Source organism: Chelonus insularis, unplaced genomic scaffold (assembly GCF_013357705.1).
Source record: "Chelonus insularis isolate UGA/USDA-ARS -01 unplaced genomic scaffold, ASM1335770v1 contig_264_pilon, whole genome shotgun sequence".
In the NCBI taxonomy this organism is placed as follows: Eukaryota; Metazoa; Arthropoda; class Insecta; order Hymenoptera; family Braconidae; genus Chelonus; species Chelonus insularis.
Window position 1 is genome coordinate 13,458 of NW_023276454.1, and position 13,794 is coordinate 27,251.

Consider the following 13,794-nt stretch of genomic DNA (forward strand, 5'->3'; position numbering starts at 1 on the left):
AATTTAAAACTAATTAATCACGTTTATCTTAGGGAAGATGGTGAAAGAATGAATTTTTTAACAATAAAAATTGTTTGAATTTCTCTTGACAAATGATATCATTTTTTTGTTTGTTTGTTGAATAAATGATTTTTCATAATACGATGTGTTTTGCAATAATAATTTGTGCATATAATTTTTCATAGTGATATTAACAAGCTCAAAGTGCTGCATTCATTTTAAACATTGCTTAATTTAATTATAAATATCATCAAAAAAGAAATCATAGTTCAACCATATATCACATGCATGTAACATTCCATGCATTAAAAAAAATATATTCCATAATTAAACTACTTTAATAGACTAACGTATCTTTTATTAATTGATTATTAATCATAGTTTAAGAGTACGTGTTAGTTATTAAATTCATAACGTCTGATTGAATACTCACAGTAGGGTTTTGCGGTGCCAATGTATGTTTGCTCATAACAATTGTAGTGGTTTTAAGGTCTTTATTTCCCCCAGGTGATTTAGGTGGTATAGGAGTATCAACTGGACTATTTGATTTATTTACTAATGATTCAGCTGCTCTTACTACATCCATTACCTATGCAAAAAAAAACTCTATGTCTACTTCACGCAATCTTATCCGATCAACAAACTACCTTTTCTCAAACTCATGCTTAAATCTTTCCCTACATAATATATAGAAGCAAATAAAAACATACTTTTTCAGGAGTCGATTTCTCTCGGTGTTCAATCAATGCCCTTTCACGTTCCTCTTGTTCCCAGGCTACAAGTTCTTCTTTCATTTCTTGTTCTTGTCGAAGTGTAGCAGCCTCTTCATCGTCTCGGTCAAGACTTGATACACTATGAGACAAAGACTTCATTCCCTCTGTGGGAGATTCTTTGTTATCTTGAGATCGTTTCGATTCTTTAGAATCTCTTCCTCCACTCGATAAACTAAACAAGTGTTCTACTTCATTTTTATCATAACCTTTGCACACAACTAAAGTTATTTTATTGCCTGAACTTCGGAGTATATTTACGGCTTCTTGATGGGTTGCACCAAGCAATGAGGTTCCATTAACTTCTAACAATCTCATGCCAACCTAAAAAAATAAGATAAAGTATTCATTTAAAATATTAAATATCATAATAAATTATATTAACGTAAAATAACTTTAACTTACTTTTAATCTACCATCACGTTTTGCAGCACCACCAGAGTTTATTTTAGAAATAAAAACTCCTTCATCTGTATGATCAAGTGGATTTCCTCGTTGTCCTCGAAGTCCACCTTTTATATGCATTCCTAATTTTTCACCAGGTTCTTTGACTATCACAAGTTCCTAAAAGATCATCAACATTTTATTAAAACAGAAAAAAAAACTGCTGAAAAAATTTATTTAATGTCACATTTATATTTAATCCTATTTGATTACTATATTTTAAAAAGTAGAGAAGCTTGTAGGAATGTGAAGAGCAAAAAGAAAGCATCAAGCATATAAGCAATTGATGAAGGGATGGTTATTTTATTGATTGTGCAGATAAAAATGTGCATAATTAAGAACCACAATGGAGTGTTGTTTATCAAATTGATTACTTACTGTTACTGGAATATACTCTATTTCGACCAGCTTGTTGAAACAAGTTTAGCAATTAGAGCAAGTGATTATTAATAGTGAGAAAGATTCAAATTTTCAACAATAAATCTAAAGATCTTTTTACTTTATGATGAACGGAATAATGTAATTATTAATAGAAATTAGAGAGAACTATTAAATGCTAGTTGTATACATGTGCAGATAAGTGACAAAATGCGAAGCAAACTAATGTTGAAAGCTGAAATATTTTTATGTAATTTTCATACTATCAATATAGTTTTCAATACCTGATAGTTTTCTGGCAGTGGATCATGCTGAACAGTCAACACAATTGATTCACCGGGCCTTAATAACTCCATAACAGCTTCCTGATGAGTGGCTTTAGTGACATCAGTTCCATTTACTTTCAATATCCTGTCACCCATTCTGAGTTTCCCAGAATTTGCGGCAATACCACCAGGTACAACCTGTAATTATCAATCAAATATTAAATTGAAAAAAATCGATTAAAATAAAGATAAAATATTTAAAAGACACGAACTTTTTCAGTGTATATTATAAACTAATATTTATGTATGCAATACAGATATAATAGCTATTCGAGTCTTGTGTTTCCCCTCAAGTGCTAGGGATGTAATAAGCATGCAAAGCTTCCCTACAGACTCAAAGAGTTAACCCTTTGACCTATGTTTTTTATAACTTCATAGAATTTAGTTAAACATGGAGCATCAGTTTAGACATACCAGTAACGATTATTTCCCAGGATAAAAATAAATTTAAGAAGTTTATAACGAGGAATAATAACAAACAAACTTACGTGAGATATAAAAATTCCGGGTTCTTTAGCTCCAAATGGAATACAGGAATGATCAGTTCCACCAATGATACTGAAGCCAAGAGATCCTTCTTTCATCAATACGACATCCTAAACAGTAATTATATGATAAAGAATGATTGTATAAAAATAAACATATAATGTTCCACATTGAGATAAATAATTAAAAATAATACGGCCAATTTGGGATAAGGATAAAAAGTCGGGTCAATTGTAACGTCTAGTGAGTGAAAAATTGAGTGCGATGGAAATCTACGGTGATTTGAAGAGTTTTTTTTTACCTACATTACAAGAAATTTAATATGAAGTGATAATAAATAGCGATGCGTGCACGAAGCACATACCTCAATGATTACTGGCTGCACCAGATGGTTGTCGGTGACTCGTGTAACAACCGTCTCGGTGAGTGTGCTCTTAGTGATGGTCTCAGTAACTTTACCGAGAGTGGTAGGTGCTGGAGGGAATTTCACATCTCCCGGTAGATTGTCAGGCTGCTTGATTGTTACAGTCACGATAGGGCCCTGCTGGGAGTCTGGCGAGGGCGAGGAAGTCGGAGGTCGGAGGAAGTGAGCGGGAATCATGGCCTGAAATTCCTCGTTGGTGATTGGCTTCGGTACCTGTATGTCTTCCTGTGGTGATGTCGGTCTCGTAGATTCAACGTGGCTTGGTGTTGTCGGTCCAACACTGTGACTCTGTTCTTGTCGATGTTCCTGTTGTTGTGGCTGTTGTTGTAGAGGTATACTTTGTCTTGGTGCCGGTTGTGGATGTTGATTTATTGTTCCTGGACTAGTTGCTTTAGAAGCAGACCCTTCAGTTACTCCATTCATTTTAGCGACACCGTTCACAGGCTCAACTTTAAGAGGTAATGGAGCAGGCGGTGGAGGCGGCGGTGTTCTTGATGTTGGACTTGGAGAGAGTGTCTTGTCGGCGTCCATAGAGCGACGGTAGCTTGGATAGCCCGGTCGATTCGCTATGTAACTATTAGCGTTATAAAGTCCCGTGTATGGTCGAGGTCCACCAATCAATCGCGGAGATTTCTCCGAGGGTGTTACTTGCATCAGTGAGCTTGCCTGGGAAAGAGGTATCTCGCGCTCGACTACCAGTCGAACGAACCTTTCCAGACCTGTTAACATTGCTACAGCTTGTTCGTGTTTTGCTCCAGTCATTTCAACCCCGTTGATCTGAAAAATTTTGCGGTTCACTCAACATTACAAGATCAAAGAGTATGAAAAAAATCATTTATTTTATCACATACCGATACTACTCGATCACCAACTAGTAATTTACCATCTTTCTGTGCTACACCACCATCCGTTATTCTTGAGATAAATATAGCCTAGAGATAAAATTAATGGTACGTCAGTATGGATTATTTATTAGCAATTCAATAATAATGGGAGCAGAAAAAAACTCACATCGGTATTGTCTTTAAACGGCAGTGATCCTTTCCCACCAGCAATACTGAACCCAAGTCCATTTTGATCCCGAATTAAGGTTGTATGGACAAGTACCGGCACTAATGGCTCTTCATTGTTCATCGGTGGTAATGCTTCAGGAATTTTCTTTGTCTGCAATATTATCCCCGTAATTAAATCATCATTAATATTTTTTTAATCAATACATTATGTTTTTTAGACAAAAAAAAGTTATTTCAATACCTTAACATAGTCACGAGACAGAGTATCACCATTTTCAAGATTATGCGAATACGCAGTAGATGAAACATAAGATGTAGCACTTGGAGCACGACTTGTACTTAAACTTGAACACTCAGAGTCTTTCCTTGTCGACAGCTTCATGAATAAAAATTTAGACTAAATATTTTCATTCAAGTAGATATAACAACATTATTGTACATTCATTGCATGAGTATTTACCTGATCTGATGGTGGTACTATTCTCGTAACTTCTCTAAGAATTACCAGCACAAGAACTCGACCACAGGCTTTCAATACTTCAACTGCGTCATAATGATCAACGTTGACAACCGAAACGCCGTTTACTGAAACGACTTTGTCGCCGACTTTTAAACCAGCTAAATCGGCCGGACCACCTGTTTATCAAGTAAGCCAATTAACGATATAGCTAAAGAACTCCAATAAAGAGAATTGACATTGAATGGCATGGCTAAACGAACCTTCAGTAACTCTAGAAATGAAAATTCCCTCGTCGTCTCCTTTAAATGGTGTCGATCCAATTCCACCTGCTATCGACAAACCAAGTCCGCCTGTTGTTCTCTCTATATGAATTTCATACTGTTCTTCTCGCACTTCCAGCGATGGCTCTGCGTCCGATGTAGCTCCTGGAATACCAATAATCCATTACATTTTTTTTTTGTACTCAAATTAAATTGTTTACTTAATTAATTTATTAAACATCATTGTTTATAGCAAAGTTTATTATACTTTTTTTAGAAGTTTTTACAAATAATCGATATTTTTTTGGCATTCTGTAATTAAATTCAAAAATAATACGTTCACTTTTGTCACTAATTTTGACAATGATTCACAGAAATAAAATACTTAGGAAATTCATTTTCATCCATGTTAGTACATAACGAATTCGTATCATTCCAACGAAGAAAGATAATACATCAAAGATAAACAGTGAGTAATTTAATCATATCTTATCATTTGTACTATTACTTCAATTTAGCATGGAGACTAATATTTGATTTACGAAAATTAGAACGAGGCTTTTTTTTATAAAATTCATTAAACCAGTTATACAAATCTAATCCAAAATATTTTTTATTATGTTGATTATAAGTGATAAGTAAGATAAATCAGTGATAATAAAAAATTATAAAAATAAGTTTAAATACCTTGACTATGCATATCATAATTATCTACTGATTCCGTTGGAAGACTGGTTGACACAGATGTTTCTTCATTTTTCTTCATAAGCGTCTGAATAGAATAAAAAACATTATTTTGGTTTAATTATTAAACAAAAAAAAATCATATTCAATCAATTTATGAGATTTTTTTCTTCAAATAAACCCATCATTTTTGATTGATTAAAGAATAATTCTTTTTTTTTAAAGAAAACCAACATTTTAGACACTACATAGCATTTCATTTCTTCTTCAGACCACAGCTTAAATAAAAATAATTACTGAATAAATATAACAATCGTATATATACTAATTAAGCTTGATGAAAAGTGATTGTTCAGTGCGAATGATGTTACTAGACATCACTGAATAGATTTTTTCTTTTGAATTTAAAAAAACTGATGATTCGAATGTAATTGCAAGCAATAAAAATCATCATTGATGATGTTGAAAACCGTTATTAAGGCTGTTACATCCAGATGATGATTATTATGAAATAAATAAATCCATGAGTGAGAGGACAAAACCATCGAAGACAACAATTACACCAAAGAAAAGTTACAGGAGAACAAAATATTGAATAAATATAAAGCAATGGAAAATATTTAATACCCATCTAGAATTAAATAATCACGTTAAAGAAACACGATTTTATTTTTCTCCATTAATTTAGTATATCGAAAACACATCGATAACCACTTACTATACGATGAAAAATGAACGTTCAACATATTTCAACATTATATAAAGAACATTCAGAATATTCTGTTGGCTCTAAAATTTCCTAAAAAGCATTAGTAACAATAAAGAACAAGACAATAGTGCCGTTATCGTCGGAAATAAACACGAGTGCAGGCTGCAGTGCAAAATTGATTGAAATTCAAGGTAAGAGATTCAATATCCGGCTAAAACCGAAAATTTAATTTATTTTAGAACCGCAGGAATTTATTTTTAAAATACCTAGACACCAAATTGTTAATAAAAACCTTTTAATGTTGAGTAAATCATTCAGATCATCTAAATCATCGTTAAAAATGGAAACAGAATAGATGAGTTGGTGTTTAATAGATAAAAATTACATCATTCCTTATAAGTATATCATTTTTCTAGTAAATGAAATTCGCTGGAATTTCCATCTTAATTTTTTCAATTAGATTTATTAAGAGAATATGAATATCGTTTGATATTTAAATGACAGTTGAAACTGCTCTTTTTAAATAAAGACTTCTCAAATGCTTTGAAAGAATAAATTTGAATATATTGTTTGGAAATCTTTAGAAGCTAAATTAAGTTGATTCAGTTGACTAAGTGCTGAGTCTCTTACCTTATCATTGAAAAAAGTAAATGCATAACGAATGATTAAAAGTGAATAACACAAGAATTCAAGTGTTATCAATGCTAACCTGTGCGATGATGGAAGCAACTTTATCCTTGTCAATTGATGCATGTATTCGCTTGTTTTTGAGATGATGAGGGGTATCACGTCGATGCAGACGGTTGGGTTTTCCCTTTTCAACCCCACCCTCACAATCCGTGTCTTCCGAGATTGTAAACTCGACATGTCTCTGCATGTCTTCACCCTCCATTTCATCCTCATTTTTACCCCTCGATTCTGACACCGAACCCTCGATCTCAACAGCATCCTGCAACAGGGTCCCCATCCTCACACCTATCGCACGATACTTTTCCCACTTTTTTTTTATTTCTCTATTAACTACGTTATTTTATCCCCTCACACGTTCAACTTGATTACATTGCCAAACAAAAATTGTATTCGCACTGAACTCAACGCCTTATATTTACTCATTTCACATAAAATCAACGAATTGCGATTTTTATGCTTCCTCATGATGATAAAATAATGGCTAGTGCTTGAGTTTTAGATAAATTATCAACTTACCGTCATAGTTGATGGATCTAAAGTAAGCTGGAAATTCGCATGTAATTCTCTGTCATCATTTGCAGGTGCAGCAGAATTATTATGTAAAATTTCAGACTCTGCAACTTTGATTTCATTTTGTAAGCATTCATCACCAATGGTTTCTGGCTGTGTCTTAGCTTCCTTGGGTTCTTCATTATCTTGAGACATGTCTGGTTCACTTTTATCAAGTCCAAATGTTTGGGAAACATCCTATACAGTTAAAGTTTCATTCAATATTGAATTAAATCACACAAAGTTAGTTACTTTGGGCTAAAGTTCTGAGAATATTCTGTCTCAAATTTAATTCATTATGGATGCAACATTGTCTCGATTCTACCATTAATTTTTCTTAATCAATTTTTCATAAATACATTATTAATACCTGTTCTTCAGTAGATCCTGATCTGCTATCATTCTTTCCTTTACTAAATAATTTATGTGCCTTGGCCTTCAATTCCTTTGGATGAGGCGTATTTTGTCTTACGAATGGAGTCTGAAAGGTTATTATAATATTAAATGACAATAAAAAAATTAAAATCACAGTTAAATTTGCATTTCAAATAATACTACAACTAAAGGTACTTACATCTCAAGGAGCATGCTTTTTAATTAACGAAAAATAATTTAAATATTCTAGCGGATTTAAATCAAATAAACAATTAATACAAAGTATAAATATTTATTAACCATCTAAATCAAAATACTCTTTCTAGTTTTTGTATCTTATGCATTCAATGTAATATCTACAAACAAAGTTAGTTTTTAAGATGCATGCTACAAATACCATGCATTTGTTTAAATTACATGCAATTATTGTAAGAAAAAAAATGTTAGAAAAGAAATATTAGTAAATTCTACAAAACATCTTGATTGTAGGAGTTAGTAGAATTTATACAACAGATGTGCTGAATAGAATGAAAAAAAGTAGAAAGTGCGAAGGCTGAGGGCCTTGGTATGAGCAAAACGCTCACCTCCTTGTCAGCTTCTGGTCCATCATCAGTGAATTTTACCGAGTGTGTCCTTGATGCTTCTTTTTCCTGCCAATTTTCATCATCACTACTGCCTAATTCTCTCATTTCATTGCCTGAGAGTACATTTCTCATTCCTACTACTATTCCTCCTATACGTCCTCCATCTAGATTGCAAAATAATTTTTTTTCAGTAATATTTATTCAATAAAGTATCAAAAATAAATGATAAGAATAAATAAATTACCATGTAAACTAGAAGTGTGATCTTCTAATTGCGGTAATAAGAAACAAGTGAGTACTTCCTGGCCAGTATCTTCATCAATATCTGTTTGGAAAGTTAACATTGGTTGTGCTTGATTTTCACTCAACCATACAGCTTTCAGATTAAGATTCAATAACGAATACGGCAAGTACTGTAATCTAAAACACATATTTTATTGATTAGTAAATATTAACATAATTAACAAGTCTAAAATAGTTTTATTTTAAAGAATTTTTATATTTACCGGTTTCCTGAAACATCCAATACATGAAGTGCCGAACATTGTCCAACTTCTGAAGGAAGATACTGAAGTTTATTTTCTCTCAACGACAATACTCCTAAATTTTTTAAATTCCCTATTTCCGTGGGTAAATATTGCAAACTATTGCGGTCAACGTTTAAATTATTCAAATTAAAAAGATTCCCAATGGAGACTGGCAGTTCAAACAGAAAATTTTCAGTAAGTATTAGCTCCTGTAAATTTTCACATTTACCAATGTTTGGATTTAAAACAGACAATCTGTTTTGGTCAACTTTTAGAATAGTCAATTTTTTAAGTTCTCCTAAACCATCAGGGAGTTTTTCGATTACATTCTGTGATAGATGTAAATCTGTGAGAGACTCAAGGCCACCAATTTCTTCAGGTAAATCTTCTAGACGATTTTCTGAGACATCAAGGCAGGCAAGTGTCGTCAATAGACCAATTTCAGGCGGCAAGTGTTGCAGCTGATTATGATCGAGCCATAATTCTTGGAGAGCTGGTAATTTTCCTATATGAGGAGGCTAAAAAATTTGTATATTAGTTAATAAATGATACTGTTTTGATATTAATTTAATAATTAAATTTCATAAAACTTACCAATTCTTCAATTTCATTATCTCCTAAGTCTAATCTTTCGAGTTTCGTCAACTGCGAGAGAGATTCAGGCAAGGATTTAAGAAGATTTTCCCTCAATTCTAGTGATTTTAAAGCTTCCAAACTAAAATATCATTAAATGAGATGTTAATTATAATTGTAAGGTGTTAAAACCAAATAGGATAATTTTACTTTTGAAAATTTCTGATGAGTTAACCTTTGAATTACTATGATAGCAATGATCGCTACATTTACTTTGATATTTACCTTAAGGAACTAATTAACTTTGATCTAACATCACCAAACGTAATATGATTGGTATTTAATTTTAGATTAATTTTAAAAATAATAATAAAATAGAAATAAATTTTTTTTTTAATTAATCAAAGTTAAAAATTATTGATTACCTTCCAAAGTCGGGTGGTAAATTGGTAAGGGACATGTCATTGAGGCCAAGTGTTGTGAGATTCCGTAGCTTTACGAAACCCGCTGGAAGTCTGTAATCATGACAAATAAATCATTTAAAAAAATCTTATCATGAAAACATATAGAGCAATTGCTCTAATCTAAAACAATCAAAAAATAACAATTAAATTTACCTTGGTATTGGATTGCTGCTAAAATCTGCCACCTGAAGAGCTCGTAAATTTTTGATGTTTTCAGGAATATCAGGTATATCTGCAACACAATAAATCAGTTGCTCAGTTATTATTAATGTCAAGGCTTTCAACATGTTGACAAAGCTAATGTTTGGTTGAAAATTACATAATCAAATGTAAACAATTATTTTATTGGCATCTTTTACGATTTTGTTACAAAGTTCTTGTGTTGATATACTAATATTTTTGGACATGAAATATTTCACACACAAGTACTAAATAAATATTATCTGTCTATTTGAACTATCCTTATTTAGCAGTAAATGTCGATGTTAAAATGGAATCTTGTTTTCCGTCTTATTAAGTATCAGTATTGAGTTCAATCAGACCTTTTATGTAGGATTACTTTCTTTTATGTTATTAAAAAAAGTTTAGTGATCAATCAATAAATAACAACACAAGAAAAACATTAATTTAAAATAATTAGTGAAATCATACCACAAATATTTTTCTGTTAATTACTATTAATTTGTCGTTTTATTTCTAATTAATTTGTGTTTAAAATATTGTTTAAATGTAATAATATCGTGGTAATTTGATGAAATAATAATTAACCATCATTATATAATGATACCAAGTAACCATAAATTTTTTATTTTTAAATAGGTCAACCACTATGCAATAAATACATAATTAAAGTTATTGTAAAGTGAAAAAAGAATAACGACAGATATTTAATATCTGTCATCTGATATTAATCTGAAGCAATAGAAATGACAACTAATCATAGAAAATAATAATAAAAACATCTAGTTTTACTACTAAATAGTATTTTTAATCATTTTGTTATTGAAATTAATATAGGTCATTGTTATTCCATCAATTAAATCATTGTATAATTAGAATTAAATCCAAACTGATGTAATAATGAGGTATTATGATCAAAAAAAAATTTTGTTTGTAAATTACGATCAATTTACATCCACTATATTATGTAAATTAAATACACCTAATTAAAACAATTAATTTTCATTCACAGTTGTGTATATTTATTTGTAATTGAATATCATTTTGCATTGCATCCATTTGTCTTTCCAGTTGATTTGACTTTTTTTTTATTTATTCATGTATGTTTGAAAACAATAGTCTATTAATCTCACCATAAGATCATTTTTCTTGAAAGAAGAAGATAGAAAGCAAATAAAAGAGGAACCTGGCGAACCTTCTTGGCATGTCTCTTCTCGCTCACGCGAGACAGTCAACCTTCGCCTTGAATTCCTACTTTCTAAGTTCGCCGTGGGTCAGATCGTTGCCACGACCCCGTGCTCTCACGGCCAAAAATAAAACATAAAGAATCGGGATCAAGGAACGAGTCTATATTTTTTGCGTGTCACAAAGAATAGTTTAGAATTATAGTTGATTTTAAAAAAGAAATAATCTAAAAATACCAACAACCCACGTGTTGGTGTTCGATGCACGACCAACAAGAATGTCATCATTCTTTATACTCTAACACACACATTTACACATACACCAACTACCTGAATAGATTACTTCCATATTGCCACGTAACTACGATGACGCGATTACAACGGACCGTAATTCCGTGTGGAACATAGTGCAAAAGATTAGTTCCATCTAACCTTCATCTCAAGTCAGCATTTATTATAAAAACTAGAGTACTTCATGATGAAAAGGTTAAATTTTTTAATATTCGAATAAAGATCTGATCTATTCAGCGATTATATTTAATATCTTCTTAGATTATCAATGTCTGCTTTAATAAATGCTCCAATAATTATGCTCTCCAGCATTGATAGCAGTCTTTTTTATATTAAAATCAAAGTTTCTTAACTGAAACATGGCTCTAAATAATTAGTCAATAAAAATGACAAAATTTAAAGTAGTTATTAAGGTAAAAAGATTAAAAATTAATACTATTTCTTAATATCAAAAGTAAGGAGTGTTTTATTCTGAACAATACAAAGGTATGAATGTACTTATAGTATAGGACTGCACAATGCAGATAAAAACAGTATAGTTCAAATAAGGTGCTTTTTAATGATTGTCTTAATGTCTCAAATTGGATATTTACGGCCTAAAGATGATGGTATTTAACATCAAATTTTAGCCTACAAAATAAAATTAATTAAGTATCTGATTGATGGAAAATGTTTTGTTTGAATTAAATGATTAAATTTTATTCTTTTTAGAGTCAAAATTAACCAGTTTTGGTTCTTTTTCTGACTTGTTTTTCTTTTATCCATAATATGATGAATAATAGTTATTTTTAAAAAGTAATTTTTACTACAATTAAGATCATTTCTGCTATTTTTCTCAATATAATAGCAATTATTCCCAAGTAAAAGTTATCTTGGGCATGTCATTAAGCCCCTATTAGGAATTGTTTAAATCAGCTTAAATGAGGCATTCCCAACATATGCCTGATAAATTTGTTTTTAGGATGAAATAAGATTTTCCCAATTTCGTACTACCACCAATAATTTCCCAATTACAACCTTATGAACTTAACTGAAACGATGTCTTAGTGAGTCATTTATTAGAAAATGTTTATCTGATTCTTACTAAATAAATTCGTTACAATATAAAAGATTCACATTAAATTAAATATTTTCTTCAAATTCCAATAACAAAATGTTTTAATAATAAAAATATTTTTAGATATCCTTTTTTCTTTAAATAATAGTTAATTATTTTTATTGAACCTTAATCGGATTATACTGAGTGGAAATAGATTGTAATTTTAGAAAAAATACTTAATCAAAAAGTATAAAAATATTTAAACTATTAATATTATTTACCAATGAGATTTAAAATAAATCATAATTAATATCAATCTTTTAAAAAATTATACATATTGATCTGTTCATATCAATACAATAATAATAATTATTTAATGAAATGCATAGCCGAGTGGGCAAAGGCACTGGTCTAAGATGGGTACTTGCTAGTAATCGTAAGTTCGAATTCCCCAAGAAACAAATTTCAGCATATAATCTTTCGCAGAAATTAAAAAAATTAATCCCTACACTGCAAATTCCAAGATTTTACAAACGTGTTAAAATAACACACATAAAGCGTGTTAAATGTAAAATGTCCATAAATAAACTGTACATGATTTGTAGACACTTTTTACACATTTCATAGTGTGTTAAAATCTATAGTTTGTTTATGGTATTTAACATTGGAGAGGCTTAGTGTGTTAAAAGTGTCTACAAGAATAACACACTTGAATTTGCAGTGTATCGATATTTTTTTGATGAATTTGTGAAAAACTAATTGTTAGTTTAAAAAAAAAACTCATATAGGCATAAAAAGTTTTTTTTTCAGTTGGGAATGTGAGCCTATTGTGGTATCCCACTTGGCTCCTAATTTGAATTTAGGAAATTCGAATTGAGTGCGAACTCTTTCCTAAGAATAAATTCTACTCGAGTTGGCTTAAAAAAATGTATCAATACATTACATTTCAAGATAAAAATAATAATTGAATCAATTAATCATTATATCCAGGAATTTCATTGATTTATTAGCTCCTGTATATTCTGTTATACTTATTATCTACCATCTGACCTCTTTAAAAATGAAAAGAGACTAAATCCCGGAAATGCAATCGATATTTGGAACAATTATGTATGTGTCATACAAAAAGTGAAACATGAATGATAAAACTAGTTAATTAAAATAATAATAATGTTGCTAACAAATAATTTAATATAATAAAATAAATATAATATAATAGTGTTTGGAATAAATGAAAAATTAATTGGATCAAGAAAAAAAGTTAAATAATAAATAGAGTACAAATGTTGCACCTGTTATCATATCATTGTGCCATATAAATTGTCACAGTTTATCATGTAGAATTACCTAGTTAATATAAAGGTAATACACACATCCACACGAA

The 13,794-nt window shown here is 30.7% G+C and overlaps 1 protein-coding gene across 8 annotated transcripts in view; it reads right to left on the reverse strand.

Moving 5' to 3' along the window:
• scrib (scribble) overlaps positions 1 to 13,794 on the reverse strand; it is a 37,646-nt gene that overhangs the window by 8,769 nt on the left and 15,083 nt on the right. For 5 of the 8 annotated variants that reach the window (XM_035080102.1, XM_035080107.1, XM_035080103.1 and 2 more), the window contains exons 3-23: positions 9,870 to 9,948; positions 9,678 to 9,767; positions 9,274 to 9,394; positions 8,659 to 9,197; positions 8,397 to 8,572; positions 8,153 to 8,316; positions 7,564 to 7,674; positions 7,161 to 7,391; positions 6,664 to 6,903; positions 5,249 to 5,333; positions 4,562 to 4,726; positions 4,302 to 4,477; positions 4,083 to 4,217; positions 3,840 to 3,992; positions 3,680 to 3,760; positions 2,769 to 3,605; positions 2,407 to 2,514; positions 1,877 to 2,056; positions 1,176 to 1,334; positions 711 to 1,094; positions 434 to 589 (exon numbers count right to left, since the gene is read on the reverse strand). In XM_035080102.1, coding sequence (XP_034935993.1) covers positions 434 to 589; positions 711 to 1,094; positions 1,176 to 1,334; positions 1,877 to 2,056; positions 2,407 to 2,514; positions 2,769 to 3,605; positions 3,680 to 3,760; positions 3,840 to 3,992; positions 4,083 to 4,217; positions 4,302 to 4,477; positions 4,562 to 4,726; positions 5,249 to 5,333; positions 6,664 to 6,903; positions 7,161 to 7,391; positions 7,564 to 7,674; positions 8,153 to 8,316; positions 8,397 to 8,572; positions 8,659 to 9,197; positions 9,274 to 9,394; positions 9,678 to 9,767; positions 9,870 to 9,948 — 4,370 coding nt within the window. The remainder of the gene's footprint in view (positions 1 to 433; positions 590 to 710; positions 1,095 to 1,175; positions 1,335 to 1,876; positions 2,057 to 2,406; positions 2,515 to 2,768; positions 3,606 to 3,679; positions 3,761 to 3,839; positions 3,993 to 4,082; positions 4,218 to 4,301; positions 4,478 to 4,561; positions 4,727 to 5,248; positions 5,334 to 6,663; positions 6,904 to 7,160; positions 7,392 to 7,563; positions 7,675 to 8,152; positions 8,317 to 8,396; positions 8,573 to 8,658; positions 9,198 to 9,273; positions 9,395 to 9,677; positions 9,768 to 9,869; positions 9,949 to 13,794) is intronic. The other 3 variants (XM_035080106.1, XM_035080104.1, XM_035080108.1) reach the window with 3 other exon arrangements.